Below are 22,966 nucleotides of genomic sequence, written 5' to 3'. Positions count from 1 at the left end.
TTGGCAGTTAACCCCGCCTTCCTTAGAGAATCTATCACTGCCTGAAGTTTTGACAAATGACCCTCCCAGTCTGGGCTAAACACGACTATATCATCTAGATACGCGGAGGTATACTGGTGATGGGGCTTGAGGACGACATCCATCAGACGCTGGAACGTAGCCAGAGCGCCATGCAACCCAAAAGGCAACACCCTATACTGAAAAAGCCCCTCCGGGGTGACAAAGGTTGTCTTCTCCTTTGCCGCCTCTGTCAGAGGTACCTGCCAGTAGCCCTTCGTGAGATCTAGGATCGAAAAATACCGGGCTTTTCCCAGCCGCTCTATCAACTCGTCTACCCGAGGCATGGGATAGGCGTCAAATTTTGATACCTCATTCAATTTCCTAAAATCATTACAGAACCGTAATGAACCATCCGGTTTGGGAATAAGGACAATCGGGCTAGCCCACTCGCTCTTTGGCTCTTCTATGACCCCTAGACGTAGCATCGATCTTACCTCCTGCGAAATGGCCTGTCGCCGAGCCTCCGGTACTCGGTATGGTCTTAGGCGGACTTTCACCCGGGGCTCGGTGACAATGTCATGCTCGATCAAGGTGGTACGTCCAGGAAGGTCAGAGAATACGTCCCTATTCCTACAAATTCTTTCACCTCTTGTGCTTGTTTGGTCGACAGTCCGTCCCCTATCGTCACCCCAGCGGCGTTCTCCAGAACACCTGGTGACCCCGGGTCACTCCCTGACGTCCCGACAGAGGGCGGGCTGTCTGCAAACAAATTCTCTCTGTCTCTCCAAGGTTTTAGTAGATTCACATGATATACCTGTTCGGGCTTCCGCCTCCCTGGCTGGTATATCCTGTAAACAACTGGGCCCACCTTCTCCTTAACTTCATAGGGTCCTTGCCACCGGGCCAAGAATTTACTCTCGACCGTGGGCACGAGTACAAGAACTCGGTCCCCCGGGTGAAATGTCCTTACCCGGGCGGTTCGGTTATATACCCGACTCTGGGCCAGTTGTGCCGCTTCCATGTGCTCACGGACGATCGGCAACACGACCCCTATTCGGTCCTGCATTTTTCCTATGTGCTCTATCACACTTTTATGAGGCGTAGGCTGTTGCTCCCATGCTTCCTTAGCGATATCCAGTAGCCCACGGGGATGTCGCCCATATAACAACTCAAAGGGCGAGAACCCCGTGGACGCCTGGGGCACCTCCCGTACCGCAAACAAAACATAGGGCAACAGTAAGTCCCAATCCCTCCCGTCCTTAGCCACGACTCTTTAGCATGGACTTCAGGGTCTTATTAAACCGTTCTACTAACCCATCGGTTTGGGGATGGTAGACGGACGTGTGCAGGTGTTTAATATTTAATAGCTTACACAATTCCTTTGTTATTTTGGACATAAAGGGTGTCCCCTGGTCCGTCAGAATCTCCTTTGGTATCCCCACCCGGGCAAACATACTCATGAGCTCTTTAGCTATTACCTTGGCCGACGTATGGCGCAATGGGACCGCCTCCGGATAGCGAGTGGCATAGTCTAACACTACCAGGATGTGTTGGTGACCTCGGGCTGACTTAATAATGGGGCCTACCAGATCCATGGCGATCCTTTCGAAGGGCACCTCTATAATGGGCATAGGTACCAGTGGACTGCGATAGTGAGGTTGGGGGCTAGTCAGCTGACACACTGGACAGGACTGACAGAACCTCCGGACTTCCTCATATATCCCAGGCCAATAGAACCGTTGTAGAATTCGCTCCAGCGTTTTCTTAACCCCCAGATGACCACCCAACACATGCGCATGCGCTAAATCCAAGACCATTCGCCGGTAAGGCTGGGGCACCACCAGTTGTTCCACCACCTCCTGCTCACCTTGTCTACCCTATATAACAGGTCCTGGTTATAGGCCAGGTGAGGAAATACGGTATCGGCGCCGGGATGCTGGGCAACACCATTAACCACCGACACGCCTTCTCTATACCGCAATAACGTCGAATCCCGTCACTTGCTCACTCACTGACGTCACTTGCCTGCGCCGCCTACTTTATATCGGCATTCTACTGAAGCTGTTAGGATGTACGGTAATAATAGGAGTGAGGGGGCATGTGTAATCACTTTTAATTGAATAAGACATTTTATATTTGTGCAGCACTGGAGCGGCGAGGTGGGGCTATAGTACAGTGACTGCACCGCCCCGCCGCTATTGCCGGCCCCCAGCTCCTCCCAGTGCATCCCCCTCTCGCTTGTACATCGCAGACTGCGATGTTAGACTGTCAGCATTCACCCCATAAGACGCAGGGGCATTCCCCCCTCCAGAATCCCTGAAATAATGGAAAGGTATTTGTGAATATATTTTAATTTTTTTAATTCCTGGAGAACCCCTTTAAGGTAACATAGTACATAACATAGTAACATAGTACATAAGGCCGAAAAAATACATTTGTCCATCCAGTTCGGCCTGTCATCCTGCAAGTTGATCCAGAGGAAGGCAAAAAAACCCTGTGAGGTAGAAGCCAATTTTCCTCACTTTAGGGGAATAAAAATTCCTTCCCGACTCCAATCAGGCAATCAGAATAACTCCCTGGATCAACGATATCTCTCTAGTAGCTATAGCCTGTAATATTATTACACTCCAGAAATACATCCAGGCCCCTTTTGAATTCCTTTATTGTACTCACCATCACCACCTCCTCAGGCAGAGAGTTCCATAGTCTCACTGCTCTTACCGTAAAGAATCCTCTTCTATGTTTGTGTACAAACCTTCTTTCCTCCAGACGCAGAGGATGTCCCCTCGTCACAGTCACCGTCCTGGGAATAAATAGCTGACGGGATAGATCTCTGTACTGACCCTTGATATATTTATACATATTAATTAGATCTCCTCTCAGTCGTCTTTTTTCTAAAGTGAATAACCCTAATTTTGATAATCTTTCAGGGTACTGTAGTTGCCCCATTCCAGTTATTACTTTAGTTGCCCTCCTCTGGACCCTCTCCAGCTCTGCTATGTCTGCTTTGTTCACTGGAGCCCAGAACTGTACACAGTACTCCATGTGTGGTCTGACTAATGATTTGTAAAGTGGTAGGACTATGTTCTCATCACGGGCATCTATGCCCCTTTTGATGCAACCCATTATCTTATTGGCCTTGGCAGCAGCTGCCTGACACTGTTTTTTGCAGCTTAGTTTGCTGTTTATTAAAATTCCTAGATCTTTTTCCATGTCAGTGTTACCGAGTGTTTTAGCATTTAATAAGTACGGGTGACTTGCATTATTCCTTCCCATGTGCATAACTTTACATTTGTCAGTGTTAAACCTCATCTGCCACTTATCTGCCCAAGCCTCCAATCTATCCAGATCCCTCTGTAATAGTATACTGTCCTCTTCAGTGTTAATTACTTTACACAGTTTAGTGTCATCTGCAAAAATTGATATTTTACTATGCAAGCCTTCTACAAGATCATTAATAAATATATTGAAGAGAATAGGGCCTAATACTGATCCCTGAGGTACCCCACTAGTGACAGTGACCCAATCGGAGTATTTACCATTAATAACCACCCTCTGTTTTCTATCATTGAGCCAGTTACTTACCCACTTACAGACGTTTTCTCCCAGTCCGAGCATTCTCATTTTATATACTAACCTTTTATGTGGTACAGTGTCAAATGCCTTGGAGAAGTCCAGATACACCACATCCATTGATTCGCCGCTGTCAAGTCTAGAACTTACCTCCTCATAGAAACTGATTAAATTTGTTTGACATGATCGATCCCTCACAAAGCCATGCTGATATGGCGTTATTTGCTTATTTCCGTTAAGATGCTCTAACATAGCATCTCTCAGAAAACCTTCAAACAGTTTACCCACAACAGATGTCAAACTTACCGGCCTATAGTTTCCAGGCTCTGTTTTTGGACCCTTTTTGAATATTGGCACCACATTTGCCATGCGCCAATCCTGTGGGACATTCCCTGTCAGTATAGAATCTGCAAATATCAGAAATAAGGGTCTGGCTATGACATTACTTAATTCCCTTAGGATACGGGGGTGTATGCCATCCGGTCCTGGCGATTTGTCTATTTTAATCTTTCTAAGTCGCTGTTGTACTTCTTCCTGGGTCAGACAGGACACTTTTAATGGGGAATTTATTTCAACATTCGGCATGTCATCTGACAGTTTATTTTCCTCAGTGAATACATTGGAGAAAAAAATATTTAACAGCTTTGCTTTCTCCTCGTCGCTCCTTAAAGAGGTTCTCCAGGAATTAAAAAAATGAAAATATAATCACAAATACCTTTCATTACTTATAATGGCTCATTTTGTCGAGGGAGCGATCATTAGGAGAAATTAAATGGCCGCCGTCCTATTCTCTCAGGGTCTGTTCAGGAAAAAACTGATGGTTTTGCACACAACTTCAGTCAGTTTTGTCTGAAATTGTGTTCTGTGTTTCAGTTTTTTCCGCGTGGGGGCAATCATTTTGTGGTGCGTTTTTCACCTGAAGAATACCACTCTAGATCCTAGCAAACATCAGTGAAAAACGCATTGCATCAGCATACAATCCATTTTTCACTGAAGTCCAATTCACTTCTATATAACCAGAGCTGCGTGAAAAGCGCACAATATAGAACATGCTGCAATTTTTTCCTGAACGCAAAAATGGTACTTGAGAAACAACTCTCATGTGCTCAGACCTATTGAAATGAATGGGTCAGGATTCGGTCTGGATGCAATGAGTTTGCTTTGTGCATCGCAGCTGCGCGCAAAACTCCCTGTGTAAAAGAAGCCTTCCTATCCAGATGCTTTCCATCTAGCGAAAGGGATGCATCCAGACTGAATCCTGATCCATTCTTTTCACTGGGTCTGTGCACATGAGAGTTGTTTTTCACACATTATGGCCTCATGCACACAACAGTTTTTTTTTACGGCCCGCAAAAACGGGGTCCGTGGGTCCGTGATCCGTGACCGTTTTTTCGTCCGTGGGTCTTCCTTGATTTTTGGAGGATCCACGGACATGAAAAAAAAAGTCGTTTTGGCGTCCGCATGGCCGTGCGGAGCCAAACGGATCCGTCCTGAATTACAATGCAAGTCAATGGGGACGGATCCGTTTGAAGTTGACACAATATGGTGCAATTGCAAACGGATCCGTCCCCATTGACTTTCAATGTAAAGTCAGGAGTCCCTTTACTTTCACACTTGTGTTCATAATGCAGACGGTGGCTCCGTTCAGAGCGGATCCGTCTGCATTATATTGTTAAAACATTTCTAAGTGTGAAAGTAGCCTCAGACGGATCCGTCCAGACTTTACATTGAAAGTCAATGGGGGACGGATCCGTTTGAAAATTGAGCCACAGTGTATCATCTTCAAACGGATCCGTCCCCATTGACTTACATTATAAGTCTGGACGGATCCGCTTGCCTCCGCACGGCCAGGCGGACACCCGAACATAACTTGAAGCGTCCCCATCACCATGGGAACGCCTCTACGTTAGAATATACTGTCGGATATGAGCTACATCGTGAAACTCATTTCCGACAGTATATTCTAACACAGAGGCGTTCCCATGGTGATGGGGACGCTTCAGGTTAGAATACACTGCAAACTTGGTACAAGACTGCCCCCTGCTGCCTGGCACCACCCGATCTCTTACAGGGGGATATGATAGCACAATTAACCTCTTCAGGTGCGACACCTAAAGGGGTTAATTGTACTATCATATTCTCCTGTAAGAGATCAGGGCTGTCAGGCAGCAGGGGGCAGACCCCCCCCCTCCCCAGTTTGAATATCGTTGGTGGCACAGTGTGCGCCCACCATCGCCCCCCCCTTCCTCCCTCTATAGTTAAAAATCGTTGGTGGCACAGTGTGCGCCCACCATCGCCCCCCCCCTCCTCCTTCTATAGTTAAAAATCGTTGGTGGCACAGTGTGCGCCCGCCATCGGCCCCCCTCTCTCTATAGTAGTAACAACCATTGGTGGCAGTGTGGTGCGGCCTCCCATTCCCCCCCCCCCCCCATCATTGGTGGCAGCGGAGTTCCGATCGGAGTCCCAGTTTAATCGCTGGGGCTCCGATCGGTAACCATAGCAACCAGGAAGCTACTGCATCCCTGGTTGCCATGGTTACTTAGCAATAGTACAATTGTAGAAGATTCATACTTACCTGCTTGCTGCTGCGATGTCTGTGACCGGCCGGGAGCTCCACCTACTGGTAAGTGAAAGGTCTGTGCGGTGCATTGCTAAAGAACTGTCACTTACCAGTAGGAGGAGCTCCCGGCCGGTCACAGACATCGCAGCAGCAAGCAGGTAAGTATGAATCTTCTACAATTGTGCTATTGGGGGGGGGGGGGGGGGGCAGATGGGAGGCCGCACACTGCCACCAATGGTTGTTACTACTATAGAGAGAGGGGGGGGCCGATGGTGGGCGCACACTGTGCCACCAACGATTTTTAACTATAGAGGGAGGAAGGGGGGGGCGATGGTGGGCACACACTGTTCCACCAACGATTTTTAACTATAGAGGGAGGAAGGGGGGGGGCGATGGTGGGCACACACTGTGCCACCAACGATTTTTAACTATAGAGGGAGGAAGGGGGGGGCGATGGTGGGCACACACTGTGCCACCAACGATTTTTAACTATAGAGGGAGGAAGGGGGGGCGATGGTGGGCGCACACTGTGCCACCAACGATATTCAAACTGGGGAGGGGGGGGGGGGGGGTCTGCCCCCTGCTGCCTGGCAGCCCTGATCTCTTACAGGAGAATATGATAGTACAATTAACCCCTTTAGGTGCCGCACCTGAAGAGGTTAATTGTGCTATCATATCCCCCTGTAAGAGATCGGGTGGTGCCAGGCAGCAGGGGGCAGTTTTGTACCAAGTTTGCAGTGTATTCTAACTAGAAGCGTCCCCATCACCATGGGAACGCTTCTGTGTTAGAATATACTGTCGGATCTGAGTTTTCACGAAGTGAAAACTTCAGCTCTAAAAAAGCTTTTATGCAGACGGATCTTCGGATCCGTCTGTATGAAAGCAACCTACGGCCACGGATCACGGACACGGATGCCAATCTTGTGTGCATCCGTGTTCTTTCACGGACCCATTGACTTGAATGGGTCCGTGAACCGTTGTCCGTCAAAAAAATAGGACAGGTCATATTTTTTTGACGGACAGGATACACGGATCACGGCCTCGGCTGCAAAACGGTGCATTTTCAGATTTTTCCACGGACCCATTGAAAGTCAATGGGTCCGCGAAAAAAAACGGAAAACGGCACAACGGCCACGGATGCACACAACGGTCGTGTGCATGAGGCCTATCTCTGTTTTCAGGAAAAATCGCAGCATGTTCTATATTGTAAGTTTTTCACGCAGCCCTGGTTTCATAGAAGTGAAAAACGGGTTATCCGGATGCAATGCGTTTTTCACAGATGGTGACTAGAAGACGTAGGTTATTATTTTTCTGTTTTTCTTCACGTGCCTGAACAATGGATGCAGTCTGAATGGAAAAAGCTGAAACACTGAACACAGTTGCCTTTATGCCTCAGGCCTCATGCACACGACCGTTGTGTGCATCCGTGGCCGTTGTGCCGTTTTCGGTTTTTTTTCGCAGACTCATTGACTTTCAATGGGTCCGTGGAAAAATCGGAAAATGCACTGTTTTGCAGCCGCATCCGTGATCCGTGTATCCTGTTCGTCAAAAAAATATGACCTGTCCTATTTTTTTGACGGACAACGGTTCACGGACCCATTCAAGTCAATGGGTCCGTGAAAAAACACGGATGCACACAAGATTGGCATCCGTGTCCGTGATCCATGGCTGTAGGTTACTTTCATACAGACGAATCCGAAGTTCCGTCTGCATAAAAGCTTTTTCAGATCTGAGTTTTCACTTTGTGAAAACTCATATCCGACAGTATATTCTAACACAGAGGCGTTCCCATGGTGATGGGGACGCTTCTAGTTAGAATACACTACACACTGTGTACAAGACTGCTGCCTGGCAGCACCCGATCTCTTACAGGGGGCTGTGATCCGCACAATTAACCCTTCAGGTGCCGCACCTGAAGGGGTTAATTGTGCGTATCATAGCCCCCTATAAGAGATCCGGGGCTGCCAGGCAGCAGGGGGCAGACCCCCTTTCTCCCCAGTCTAAATTTTATTGGTGGCCAGTGCCCCCCCCCCCTACCTCCCTCTATTGTAATAATTTGTTGGTGGCACAGTGTGCGCCCCCCCCCTCCGTCCCTCTATTGTAATAATTCGTTGGTGGCGCAGTGTGCGCGCCCCCCCCTCCCTCTATTGTAATAATTCGTTGGCACAGTGTGCGCCCCCGGCCCCCCCTTCCTCCCTCTATTGTAATAATTTGATGGTGGCACATGTGCGTTCCGGAGGTGGCAGGGCTGCGCACAGTCACGCATATACGCGTCATCTCGCGATACGCGAGATTTCCTGTGAACGCGCGCACACAGGCGCGCGCGCTCACAGGAACTGAAGGTAAGCGAGTGGATCTCCAGCCTGCCAGCGGCGATCGCTCGCTGGCAGGCTGGAGATCCGAATTTTTTAACCCCTAACAGGTATATTAGACGCTGTTTTCATAACAGCGTCTAATATACCTCCTACCTGGTCCTCTGGTGGTCCCCTTTGTTAGGATCGACCACCAGAGGACTCAGGTAGGTCAGTACAGTCGCACCAAACACCACACTACACTACACCCCCCCCCCCGTCACTTATTAACCCCTTATAAACCCCTGATCACCCATGATCACCCCATATAAACTCCCTGATCACCCCCCTGTCATTGATCACCGCCCTGTCATTGATCACCCCCCTGTCAGGCTCCGTTCAGACGTCCGCATGATTTTTACGGATCCGATCCATGTATCCATGGATCCGTAAAAATCATGCGGAAGTCTGAATGGAGCCTTACAGGGGGGTGATCAATGACAGGCGGGTGATCACCCATATACACTCCCTGATCACCCCCTGTCATTGATCACCCCCCTGTCACTGATCACCCCCCCCTGTAAGGCTCATTATTATTATTATTATTATTATTTAAGCGCCATTCATTCCATAGCGCTGTACATAGATAAGCGGTGCACATACATAACAGACAATTGTACTAATCATAAACAAGATGAGTTACAAGCTGGTACAGAAGGAGAGAGGGCCCTGCCCGTGAGGGCTTACAATCTACATGGTATGGGAGAAGGACACAGTAGGTGCGGGTTGAGTTGGTCATGGCGGTATAGAGGCAGCAGGGTCACTGGTTGTAGGCTTGTCTGAAGAGGTGGGTTTTCAGGTTTCTTTTGTAGGATTCCACTGTAGGTGAGAGTCTGATATGTTGGGGTAGCGAGTTCCAGAGTATGGGGGATGCACGGGAGAAATCTTGGAGTCGATTGTGGGAAGAGGCGATAAGAGGAGAGGAGAGAAGGAGGTCTTGTGAGGATCGGAGAGTGCGTGTGGGGATGTATCGGGAAAGTAGCTCAGAGATGTAGGGAGGGGACAGGTTATGGACGGCCTTGTATGTGTTTGTCAGTACTTTGAAGTGGATTCGTTGGGCAATGGGGAGCCAGTGAAGGGATTGGCAGAGGGGAGAGGCAGAGGAGTAATAAGGTGAGAGGTGGATTAGTCGGGCAGCGGAGTTGAGGATAGATTGGAGGGGTGCGAGGGTGCTAGATGGAAGGCCACAGAGGAGAATGTTGCAGTAGTCTAGGCGGGAGATAATGAGGGCATGTACGAGCATTTTCGCAGATTCAAGGTTAAGGAAAGCACGGATGCGGGAGATGTTTTTGAGTTGGAGGCGGCAGGTGGTGGAAAGGGCTTGGATGTGCGGTCGGAAGGAAAGGGCAGAATCTAAGGTCACTCCAAGGCAGCGGGCTTTTTTGACTGGGGATAATGTGCAGCCATTGATCGTGATAGATAGGTCTGTTGGGGGGGTTGAACAAGATGGGGGAAAGATTATGAATTCTGTCTTATCCATGTTAAGTTTAAGAAAGCGAGAGGCGAAGAAGGATGATATAGAAGATAGACATTGTGGGATTCTTGATAGTAAGGTGGTGATGTCTGGACCAGAAAGGTAGATTTGTGTGTCATCAGCATAGGAGTGATACTGAAAGCCATGGGACTCTATGAGCTGTCCCAGGCCAAAAGTGTAGATTGAGAAGAGCAGGGGTCCTAGGACAGAGCCTTGCGGGACACCAACAGAGAGGGCATGAGACGAGGAGGTGGTGCGGGAGTGGGAGACGCTAAACGTCCGGTCTGTGAGGTATGATGTGATCCAGGAGAGAGCCAGGTCAGTGATGCCAAGAGATGAGAGAGTTTGCAACAGAAGGGTGTGGTCAACAGTGTCGAAGGCAGAGGACAGGTCAAGGAGAAGGAGGACAGAGTATTGTTTCTTGGTTTTGGCTGTCAGTAGGTCATTGGTGACTTTGGTAAGGGCAGTCTCGGTCGAGTGGTGGGTTCGGAAGCCGGATTGTAGGCGGTCAAAGAGGGAGCAAGAGGAGAGGTGGGAGGACAGTTCAGAATGGACATGTTGTTCAAGTAGCTTTGAGGCATACGGAAGAAGTGATATGGGGCGATAACTGGACAGGGAAGATGGGTCAAGTGAAGGCTTTTTGAGGATGGGTGTAATGGTAGCATGTTTAAAAGCGGAGGGGAAGACACCAGAGTTTAGTGATAGATTGAAGAGATGAGTTAGGGCTGGGATAAACACTGTGGTGAGGTTAGGGATGAGGTGGGATGGGATCGGGTCAAGTGCACAGGTGGTGAGATGTGACCTGGAGAGTAGAGTGGAGAGTTTTTCTTCTGTAATGGTGGAGAAGCGGGTTTTAGGGGGAGAGGACCGAGCAGATGTGTAGAGGGTCTGTGGGGACTGTGTAGTAAAGCTTTCTCTGATGTGGACTATCTTTTGTTTGAAATATTTGGCAAAGTCCTCAGCTGAGAAGAGAGGAGAGGGTGGGGGCGCTGGGGGGCGGAGAAGGGAGTTAAAAGTGCTAAAAAGTTGTTTAGGGCTGTGTGACAGGGAAGATATGAGAGATGAGAAGTAGGCCTGTTTTGCATCAGCGAGTGAGGATTTGAATATGAGAAGGGATTGCTTGTATGCAGTGAGATGATCTATAGAAGGGGATTTTTTCCATTGTCCATTCAGACGTCCGCATGATTTTTACGGATCCATGGATACATGGATCGGATCCGCAAAACACATGCGGACGTCTGAATGGAGCCTTACAGGGGGTGATCAATGACGGGCGGGTGATCACCCATATACACTCCCTGATCACCCCCTGTCATTGATCACCCCCCTGTCAGGCTCCATTCAGACGTCCGCATGATTTTTACGGATCCGATCCATGTATCCATGGATCCGTAAAAATCATGCGGACGTCTGAATGGAGCCTTACAGGGGGGGTGATCAGTGACAGGGGGGTGATCACCCTGATTACCCTGATCACCCCCTGTCATTGATAACCCCCCTGTAAGGCTCCATTCAGACGTCCGCATGCGTTCTGTGGATCCGATCCATGTATCCATGGATCCGTAAAAAATCATGCGGATGTCTGAATGGAGCCTTACAGGGGGGGGGGTGATCAGTGACAGGGGGGTGATCACCCTGATTACCCTGATCACCCCCTGTCATTGATAACCCCCCTGTAAGGCTCCATTCAGACGTCCGCATGCGTTCTGTGGATCCGATCCATGTATCCATGGATCCGTAAAAAATCATGCGGATGTCTGAATGGAGCCTTACAGGGGGGGTGATCAGTGACAGGGGGGTGATTACCCTGATCACCCCCTGTCATTGATAACCCCCCTGTAAGGCTCCATTCAGACGTCCGCATGCGTTCTGTGGATCCGATCCATGTATCCATGGATCCGTAAAAAATCATGCGGATGTCTGAATGGAGCCTTACAGGGGGGGGTGATCAGTGACAGGGGGGTGATCACCCTGATTACCCTGATCACCCCCTGTCATTGATAACCCCCCTGTAAGGCTCCATTCAGACGTCCGCATGCGTTCTGTGGATCCGATCCATGTATCCATGGATCCGTAAAAAATCATGCGGATGTCTGAATGGAGCCTTACAGGGGGGGTGATCAGTGACAGGGGGGTGATCACCCTGATTACCCTGATCACCCCCTGTCATTGATAACCCCCCTGTAAGGCTCCATTCAGACGTCCGCATGCGTTCTGTGGATCCGATCCATGTATCCATGGATCCGTAAAAAATCATGCGGATGTCTGAATGGAGCCTTACAGGGGGGGTGATCAGTGACAGGGGGGTGATCACCCTGATTACCCTGATCACCCCCTGTCATTGATAACCCCCCTGTAAGGCTCCATTCAGATGTCCGCATGCGTTCTGTGGATCCGATACATGTATCCATGGATCCGTAAAAAATCATGCGGATGTCTGAATGGAGCCTTACAGGGGGGGTGATCAGTGACAGGGGGGTGATCACCCTGATTACCCTGATCACCCCCTGTCATTGATAACCCCCCTGTAAGGCTCCATTCAGATGTCCGCATGCGTTCTGTGGATCCGATACATGTATCCATGGATCCGTAAAAAATCATGCGGATGTCTGAATGGAGCCTTACAGGGGGGGTGATCAGTGACAGGGGGGTGATCACCCTGATTACCCTGATCACCCCCTGTCATTGATAACCCCCCTGTAAGGCTCCATTCAGACGTCCGCATGCGTTCTGTGGATCCGATCCATGTATCCATGGATCCGTAAAAAATCATGCGGATGTCTGAATGGAGCCTTACAGGGGGGGTGATCAATGACAGGGGGGTGATCAGGGAGTCTATATGGGTGATCACCCCCCTGTCATTGATCACCCCCCTGTCATTGATCACCCCCCCCCGGTAAGGCTCCATTCAGCCATTTTTTTGGGCACAAGTTAGTGGAAATTTTTTGTCTGTTTTTGTTTTCGTTTTTTCTTACTAAGTCTCATATTCCACTAACTTGTGTCAAAAAATAAAATCTCACATGGACGCACCATACCCCTCACGGAATCCAAATGCGTAAACATTTTTAGACATTTATATTCCAGACTTCTTCTCACGCTTTAGGGCCCCTAAAAAGCCAGGGCAGTATAAATACCCCACATGTGACCCCATTTCGGAAAGAAGACACCCCAAGGTATTCCGTGAGGGGCATATTGAGTCCATGAAAGATTGAAATTTTTGTCCTAAGTTAGCGGAAAGTGAGACTTTGTGAGAAAAAAAACAAAAAAAATCAATATCCGCTAACTTATGCAAAAAAAAAAAAAATTCTAGGAACTCGCCATGCCCCTCATTGAATACCTCGGGGTGTCTTCTTTCCAAAGTGGGGTCACATGTGGGGTATATTTACTGCCCTGGCTTTTTAGGGGCCCTAAAGCATGAGAAGAAGTCTGGGATCCAAATGTCTAAAAATGCCCTCCTAAAAGGAATTTGGGCCACTTTGCGCATCTAGGCTGCAAAAAAGTGTGACACATCTGGTATCGCCGTACTCAGGAGAAGTTGGGGAATGTGTTTTGGGGTGTCATTTTACATATACCCATGCTGGGTGAGAAAAATATCTTGGTCAAATGCCAACTTTGTATAAAAAAATGGGAAAAGTTGTCTTTTGCCAAGATATTTCTCTCACCTAGCATGGTTATATGTAAAATGACCCCCCAAAACACATTCCCCAACTTCTCCTGAGTACGGCGATACCAGATGTGTGACACTTTTTTGCAGCCAAGGTGGGCAAAGGGGCACCTTTCAGATTTCGCAGGCCATTTTTTACACATTTTGATTTCAAGGTACTTCTTACACATTTGGGCCCCTAAATTGCCAGGGCAGTATAACTATGCCACAAGTGACCCCATTTTGGAAAGAAGACACCCCAAGGTATTCCGTGGGGGGCACGGCGAGTTCCTAAAAATTTTTATTTTTTGTCACAATTTAGCGGAAAATGCTGATTTTTCTTTTTTTTTCTTTTTTCCTTACAAAGTCTCATATTCCACTAACTTGCGACAAAAAATAAAAAATTCTAGGAACTCGCCATGCCCCTCACGGAATACCTTGGGGTGTCTTCTTTCCAAAATGGGGTCACTTGTGGGGTAGTTATACTGCCCTGGCAATTTAGGGGCCCAAATGTGTGAGAAGAACTTTGCAATCAAAATGTGTAAAAAATGCCCTGCAAAATCCGAAAGGTGCACTTTGGAATATGTGCCCCTTTGCCCACCTTGGCAGCAAAAAAGTGTGACACATCTGGTATCGCCGTACTCAGGAGAAGTTGGGCAATGTGTTTTGGGGTGTCATTTTACATATACCCATGCTGGGTGAGAAAAATATCTTGGTCAAATGCCAACTTTGTATAAAAAAATTGGAAAAGTTGTCTTTTGCCAAGATATTTCTCTCACCCAGCATGGGTATATGTAAAATGACAGCCCAAAACACATTCCCCAACTTCTCCTGAGTACGGCGATACCAGATGTGTGACACTTTTTTGATGCCAAGGTGGGCAAAGGGGCACATATTCCAAAGTGCACCTTTCGGATTTCACCGGTCATTTTTTACAGATTTTGATTGCAAAGTACTTCTCACACATTTGGGCCCCTAAATTGCCAGGGCAGTATAACTTCGCCACAAGTGACCCCATTTTGGAAAGAAGACACCCCAAGGTATTCCGTGAGGGGCATGGCGAGTTCCTAGAATTTTTTATTTTTTGTCGCAAGTTAGTGGAATATGAGACTTTGTAAGGAAAAAAGAGAAAAAAAAAAAAATCATCATTTTCCGCTAACTTGTGACAAAAAATAAAAAATTCTAGGAACTCGCAGTGCCCCTCACGGAATACCTTAGGGTGTCTTCTTTCCAAAATGGGGTCACTTGTGGCGTAGTTATACTGCCCTGGCAATTTAGGGGCCCAAATGTGTGAGAAGAACTTTGCAATCAAAATGTGTAAAAAATGCCCTGCAAAATCCGAAAGGTGCACTTTGGAATATGTGCCCCTTTGCCCACCTTGGCAGCAAAAAAGTGTGACACATCTGGTATCGCCGTACTCAGGAGAAGTTGGGCAATGTGTTTTGGGGTGTCATTTTACATATACCCATGCTGGGTGAGAAAAATATCTTGGTCAAATGCCAACTTTGTATAAAAAAATGGGAAAAGTTGTCTTTTGCCAAGATATTTCTCTCACCCAGCATGGGTATATGTAAAATGACACCCCAAAACACATTCCCCAACTTCTCCTGAGTACGGCGATACCACATGTGTGACACTTTTTTGCTGCCAAGGTGGGCAAAGGGGCGCATATTCCAAAGTGCACCTTTCGGATTTCACCGGTCATTTCTTACACATTTTGATTGCAAAGTTCTTCTCACACATTTGGGCCCCTAAATTGCCAGGGCAGTATAACTACCCCACAAGTGACCCCATTTTGGAAAGAAGACACCCCAAGGTATTCTGTGAGGGGCATGGTGAGTTCCTAGAATTTTTTATTTTTTGTCGCAAGTTAGTGGAATATGAGACTTTGTAAGAAAAAAAAAAAAAAAAAAAATCATCATCATTTTCCGCTAACTTGTGACAAAAAATAAAAAGTTCTATGAACTCACTATGCCCATCAGCGAATACCTTAGGGTGTCTACTTTCCGAAATGGGGTCATTTGTGGGGTTTTTCTACTGTTTGGGCATTGTAGAACCTCAGGAAACATGACAGGTGCTCAGAAAATCAGAGCCGTTTCAAAAAGCGGAAATTCACATTTTTGTGCCATAGTTTGTAAATGCTATAACTTTTACCCAAACCATTTTTTTTTTTTGCCCAAACATTTTTTTTTTATCAAAGACATGTAGAACTATAAATTTAGCGAAAAATTTATATATGGATGTCGTTTTTTTTGCAAAATTTCACAGCTGAAAGTGAAAAATGTCATTTTTTTGCAAAAAAATCGTTACATTTTGATTAATAACAAAAAAAGTAAAAATGTCAGCAGCAATAAAATACCACCAAATGAAAGCTCCATTAGTGAGAAGAAAAGGAGGTAAAATTCATTTGGGTGGTAAGTTGCATGACCGAGCGATAAACGGTGAAAGTAGTGTAGTGCCGAAGTGTAAAAAGGCTCCGATCGGTAACCATGGCAAACAGGACGCTACTGCAGTCCTGGTTGCCATGGTTACTTAGCAATAGTACAATAGTAGAAGCATCATACTTACCTGCTGGCTCCAGTGATGTCTCTGTCCGGCCGGGAGCTCCACCTACTGGTAAGTGACAGGTCTGTGCGGCGCATTGCTAAATGAACTGTCACTTACCAGTAGGAGGAGCTCCCGTCCGGACACAGACATCGCAGTAGCCAGCAGGTAAGTATGATGCTTCTACTATTGCTAAGTAACCATGGCAACCTTGGCTGCAGTAGCATCCTGGTTTCCATGGTTACCGATCGGAGCCCCAGCGATTAAACTGGGACTCCGATCGGAACTCCGCTGCCACCAATGATCGGGGGGGGGGGGAGGCCGCACACAGCCACCAATGTTGTTAATGCTATAGAGGGAGGGGGGCCGATGGGGGGCGCCACCAACGAATTATTACAATAGTGGAGGAAGGGGGGGGGGTGCACACTGTGCCACCAACAAATTATTACAATAGAGGGGGGGGCGCACTGGCCACCAATGATATTCAAACTGGGGATGGGGGGGGTTTGCCCCCTGCTGCCTGGCAGCCCTGATCTCTTACAGGGGGATATGATACGTACAATTAACCCCTTCAGGGATTAATTGTACTGATCACGGATATGAGTTTTCACGATCTAGCTCATATCTGACAGTATATTCTAACATAGAAGCGTTCCCATGGTGATGGGGACGCTTCAAGTTAAAATATACCATCGGATTGGAGAAAACTCTGATCCGATGGTATAAAAGGGACTCCTGACTTTACATTGAAAGTCAATGGCGACGGATCCGTTTGAAATTGCACCATATTGTGTCAACGTCAAACAGATCCGTCCCCATTGACTTGCATTGTAATTCAGGACAGATCCGTTTGGCTCCGCACGGCCAGGCGGACACCAAAACAAATTTTTTCATGTCCGTGGATCCTCCAAAAATCAAGGAAGACCCACGGACGAAAAAACGATCACGGACCCACGGACCTACGGACCCCGTTTTCGCGGACCGTAAAAAAAAAGGGTCGTGTGCATGAGGCCTGAGTCACACGTCAGTGTTCGGTCAGTGATTTCCATCAGTGATTGTGAGACAAAAACAGGTGCGGCTTTGAACAGAGAACAGGTGCAGATCTTTCCCTTATACCTTATCTCTGTGGAGGCTCCAGTCCTGGGTTTGGCTCCCAATCACATGAGGCCTTACACTGAACTCATCCTGATACAATCTGAGGTCTGAGGCACAGCCACACACACAATGCTATTTGCAATAGAAATAGGGACTTAGGCTACTTTCACACTTGCGGCAGTGTGATCCGGCGGGCAGTTCCGTCGTCGGAATCCGCTGATCTGCCGCTGACTGAAAGCATTTGTGAGACGGATCCGGATGCGGATCCGTCTCATAAATGCATTGCAAGGACGGATCCGTCTCTCCGCTTGTCATGCCGGATCCGGCGCTAATACATTCCTATGGGAAAAAATGCCGGATCCGGCGTTCAGGCATGTATTCAGTTTTTTTGGCCGGAGAGAAAACCGTAGCATGCTGCGGTTTTCTCTTTTGCCTGATCAGTCAAAACGACTGAACTGAAGACATCCTGATGCAAACTGAACGGATTACTCTCCATTCAGAATGCATGGGGATAAAACTGATCAGTTTTTTTCCGGTATAGAGCCCCTGTGACGGAACTCTATGCCGGAAAAGAAAAACGCAAGTGTGAAAGTACCCTTAGGTTTCATGACACAAGCAAGTTTTCTCTCAGGGTGCGATGTGTGAAGCAAACTCATAGCGCCCAGACCGAATCCTGACCCATTCATTTCAATAGGTCTGGGCGCATCATTTATGCATATTCAGCGTTTTCCTGCAGCTCTGATTCCACAGAAGTGAATGGGGCTTCAGTGAAAAACTGATTGCATCCGGGTGCAATGCATTTTCCACAGATTTTTGCCAGATATTATTCTTCTGTTTTTTTCAAGCACATGAAAGAGGCCAAGGGGAAAATTAACTAATCCCTCTGTGCCTTTTTTACTTGAAAAAGTTGAAAACCCCATTTTTGGGAATCTTTTAGTGCCATTGTAACTTTTTGGTCACAAATGGCATTTTACGCCACCCTCACCAGGTTTAGAAAGGAGCAAGGGCGAGGCCGTCAGCCGTGGATCATTCATTATTATTTATGCCAGAAACTGAAAACCATTGCAGCTCCAAGTTGCTGTAGATTTCATACCTCTACATTAGGGATGAGCGAATTTCATGTTTGGTGGTAAAAGCAGAATTCTTTTATAGATTCCGTTACCACAGACCATAACGCAATTCTATAACGGAATGCCTTTACAGCAGGGATTATATTTACATTTAGTCATAGACTACTGATTGCCTACTCTTGACAGGTGCATTAATATCTTTATTAGTTTAAAATGTAACTTTTATTTTTACTTTCTTAATAATAAATGTTATTTTTTTTTAAATCTAACCTACTGTATTAAAAGTCTCCTGGACACCCTTATGTGTGGGTCTATTATTTATTTGTTCCCTTTTGGCACTATATTTACAGTAGTGGTCTATTAATGGCAGTCACTCTCTTAACTCTTAATGGTTGTTGCTAATGGCTATATAAATACTTTATTTGTAACCTTATGCCATGAACTAAAATTATTAGAGGCTGGTTTTGATTATTTGGACTATTTGGTTGTTTGTAGAGCTAACTGCTTGCTACTGTTTGTCTGGCCCTTATTGCTATGGCCGCAGGTTACAACTCTCACTTCCTCATAAATTAATAGTTCCTCACATGTGTATATATATTTAGTTGCTTTTCTTGTAGTGCTGCTACTAATTCTACTGCTCCCCTCTGATAGTTTATTAAATGTTACTCTTGCTGTGAAAATGTTGCCATTTTCCTGACAATTAATTGCGACAGGTCTCCTACGCTTTCTGCCTGTAATCTAGTCTGCTTTCTGCTCCTTCTATTGACTTATAATGTTTGTCATGTCGGCACGGTGACTTTCTAAGCTGGCTGTTAACTCGCCAGGACTTTACACACTGTTAGCTGGGTGCCCTGAAGTCTAAAAACTAATTACTGCCCCCCAACATGTTTTCGCCATATCCATGGCGTCTTCAGGGGATAACCTGACCAATCACTGAGCTAGAACAAGCATTTCTGATACCTTGATTCTATATGGCTGTTTGGTTAGGTTACTGCTGACGTGTGTCTTCACGCGATGTTTCGTCAGATAGCGCGCATGACTTTAGACTTAGATCGTGGAGCTGCTTTCAACTAGATTTAACTTATTACGGTTATACAGTGCTTACGATTTTATTGCTGTCGCGTTATTAGTTTATATTAAACTTGCGCTCTGTATCTTTATCTACTAACCAAGGGCTTTATCTTGGCGCTGATACCACCGTTTTGTTAGGTTATTATTATTTTTATATATATATTTCTATTGGGGATGATTCTGTATTCTGCATATGTCTCTTATGCTTATAAATTTTACCAATTAAACCATATATTAATTTTTTTTTTTTATTTATTTATTAATCTAACACCGACTTTTATAATTATATTGTGTGCTTAACTAATTTATTTATATTTATATTTATATTTATATATATATATTTTAATATTGGTAAATCTTTTTATCTATTTTTATTTATTAAATGACGATATTTTGTGTAACAATATTGCTAATGTTATAGTGCTCATATACTTCTTTTAATATGCTTTTTATTAGACTTTTTAATGAATTCATACATTATTAACATGCTCTTTCTTTGAATATTGTTTTCTTTCAGTGATTTTTACTTCTGTGATAATCATTAATTATTACTAATATATATATATATATATATATATATATATATATTGTTTTATAGATTTGCCAACTATTTTTATGATTTTGGTATTTTATAGAGACATAATTCATACATTTTTTTAATTAAAAAATATATTGTTTATTTATCTTATAGGTCTGTTTGCGGTTACGGATCCAATAGGAGGTAATGTGCTGATTAATTTAAAAAAAAACTATTATTAGTTGTTACTTTATTTAGTTTTTGGCCACTACTCCGTGATTTAATGACGAAGGTCAGATAACGTTTATTTCTCATAGGTTTGTTACTTTTTTTTATATATGTTCCTTTTCTTTTGGTTATTTTTACAGAAAAGATGCATACGTGAAGTCTTTGTTTAGGCCTTGGGGTGTAAGGCTTTTTAATCTATATATCCAGCGAGTTTCTTCTTGCTGTAATTTTTTTATCTATATCGCCCTGTGTCGGACCCGATTTGATTTTAGTTATCCCCCATACTTTAAAACTTTCGCTTTTTCCACTATGTTCAGCTTGTATATGTCTGGATAATGTGGTATCCGTTTTTAGATTGATAGCACTAAAATGTTTTGAAATTCTTTTTCGGAGTTGTTGTGTTGTTTTTCCCACGTATATTTTGGGGCAACTGCATTGTATGGCATAAACGACCCCTGTTGTTTTGCAATTTCTATACTGGGATATTTTATACTTTTTATTGTCAAATGAGCTTGCATTTTACTGCAGAATTGGCAGTCTCCACATGGATAAGACCCTTTGTTGTGTTGGTAGTTCCACTGAAAATGACTATGTACAAGCTGTTCTCTGAGGTTTGGTCCTCTTCTATAAGTGATTGTAGGGTAGGGTGTAATCACCTTCTGTATGTCCTCATCCATTCTTAAAATATTCCAATATTATTTCAGAATGTTACTGACTTCTTGATGTTTGATGTCATAGGTGCCTATACAGCGCACTATTTTTTCGGCGCTTCCTTTTTGGCGGTCCTGTAATAAATCACCTCGATCTCTTTCTTTTGCCTTTCGATAGGCTTTATGTAGCACTTTTTTTTGTATATCCACGTTCCAAATTTTTTTAATATAATGTTTGACTTTCGCATTCGAAGCCTTCATCAGTTGAGCAATTTCTTCTTGCTCTAATATACTGGCCTGCTGGAGTCCCTTTTTTTTAGAGGTGTTGGATGGTAACTTGACCAGTGGAGGAGGCTGTTGCTTGACGTGGGCTTTCTATAGATTTCTGTTATTACAGTTCCATCCTCTGAAAGGCTGAGAGCTATATCAAGGAAATTTAGTCTGTTCTTGTCAATTTCACCTGTGAATTTAAGTCCTATGGTGTTTACAAAGTATTATCATGTCGTCAATATAACGACCCCAATACGTGATTTATTTAGTGAATTGGCTATGTGCTTCAGAAAATACTATTCGTTCCTCCCACCACCCTAGGAAAAGATTTGCGAAATTTGGTGCGCAAATAATCTGTAAATAATAATCACCATCGAAAATAAAATAATTGTGAGTGAGTAGAAATCCTAGTAATGACAGAACAAACTGATTATGATCTTTATATTGGATACCTTTTGTATCTAGATAGTATTTTACTGCTTCCAGACCCTTAGAGTGCTGTATGCTAGTATATAACGCCTATACGTCTAAGCTTGCTAGTGATGTTCCTTTTTCCACATGTATATTTTGTAGCTTAGTCAAAACATCTTTTGTGTCTTTTAGATGTGATGTTAGGCTAGGGACAAATGGGGATATCACCTCATCGACATATCCACTTATTCTCTCACACAGACTTTTGTTTCCGGATACGATCGGTCGCCGCAGGAACTGGATGTCGATTTTTTTACATTTGGTAAATGGTGGTGTAAATTTAGACTGGGGGGGGGTCATAGTGGAGAAGGGTGGTTTCGGTACTTGGATTTGTCCCATATGTTCTTGCTGTAATTCTTCTAATATTTTGATTGCTTCCTGTTCTCGTCTCATTATTTCATGGGGATCTTTATCTTTATTTTTGAATTCTTTATGCAACGCTAATTTTATTGCGAATAAATTTATATCTTTTACCCATGTGAAGCAATCAAAATATGGTGCTGGTGTATATGAGAGTCCTTTTTGTATGAGTTTTTCATGTTCCGAATCTAGGATGATGTTTGAAAGATTAATTACTTGCATTTCTGTAGTTTTTTGGAGGAAGTGCTACGTCTTGGGTTGGTATCCCCATTTGTCCCGGTCCCTTAGTTGTGCTCCCGATACTAAAAAAGAGGATGAGGAGGCTGAGGCTTCATTCCGACATAATAGAAGTCTATGGGCTGCACAACGGATCCGTCCCGTTTCCGTTATGCAGGGGAGTCCTCATCTAGTAACGATGCATGTTGTATCTGCAGCTCATGACCAGAACCGCAGTGCACACACTCTACATACATATACTGTACATTCAGCTCTCAACCCATGACAACACCCTGCCTGTGCTGCCAGAAGGAAGCAAGCAGATAACGCAAAGTTTCAAACCAAATTACAAATAGAAGTCTCACCACACAGACCAATACAAGAAAGCAGCAGCGTGCAAAGGGTGAAGGTCCCCTGAGCCAGGCACCGCTTAACTCCTCCCCTGTGGTGTAACTCCACAGACGGTCAACCCCTTCAAATAACTTTCCACGGGCACCAGACCAGGAGAAGGAAGAAATCCATATTTGCCACAGCTCTACCTCTGGCCAGAAGTGTGGTGGGTGCCATTTTGCTAAATTGGATTTGGTAATTCAGCAAGAAACTGACATCACCACCCTCAAATTGGGCAAATGAATGAATTGCCCGGCCCTAGAATTCCCAGATTGTTCATTATCCATGCAGATTATCGCTGTTGAACTTCAGTGGAGCGAATCCACAACCAGGTTTCCTTTGTGCACTTAATTGCAAATCCTGACCATGTGAACATGTCCTAACTTCTATTTAAACGTATTTCTTGAGCTGAACTATAGAATTGTTTTTCAGCTAAAGTCTCATGCACGCGACCGTTCTGTTTTTTTGCGGTATGCAAAACGG

General features: G+C 45.3%; 1 protein-coding gene across 6 annotated transcripts in view; it reads left to right on the top strand.

Moving 5' to 3' along the window:
* The window catches only part of ERMARD (ER membrane associated RNA degradation), a 294,895-nt gene that overhangs the window by 18,543 nt on the left and 253,386 nt on the right, over positions 1–22,966 (top strand). For 3 of the 6 annotated variants that reach the window (XM_044290351.1, XM_044290345.1, XM_044290346.1), the window contains exons 2-3: positions 20,073–20,102; positions 21,719–21,779. In XM_044290351.1, the coding sequence (XP_044146286.1) occupies positions 21,759–21,779 (21 nt within the window). In that variant the 5' untranslated portion in view covers positions 20,073–20,102; positions 21,719–21,758. Of the gene's footprint in view, positions 1–20,072; positions 20,103–21,649; positions 21,780–22,966 lie in introns of all 6 variants that reach the window. The other 3 variants (XM_044290348.1, XM_044290350.1, XM_044290347.1) reach the window with 2 other exon arrangements.

This window comes from Bufo gargarizans, chromosome 4, assembly GCF_014858855.1.
Source record: "Bufo gargarizans isolate SCDJY-AF-19 chromosome 4, ASM1485885v1, whole genome shotgun sequence".
Lineage (NCBI taxonomy): Eukaryota > Metazoa > Chordata > Amphibia > Anura > Bufonidae > Bufo > Bufo gargarizans.
The sequence above is the reverse complement of the archived record's forward strand: the minus strand, read 5'-3'. Positions and strand labels throughout refer to the sequence as shown.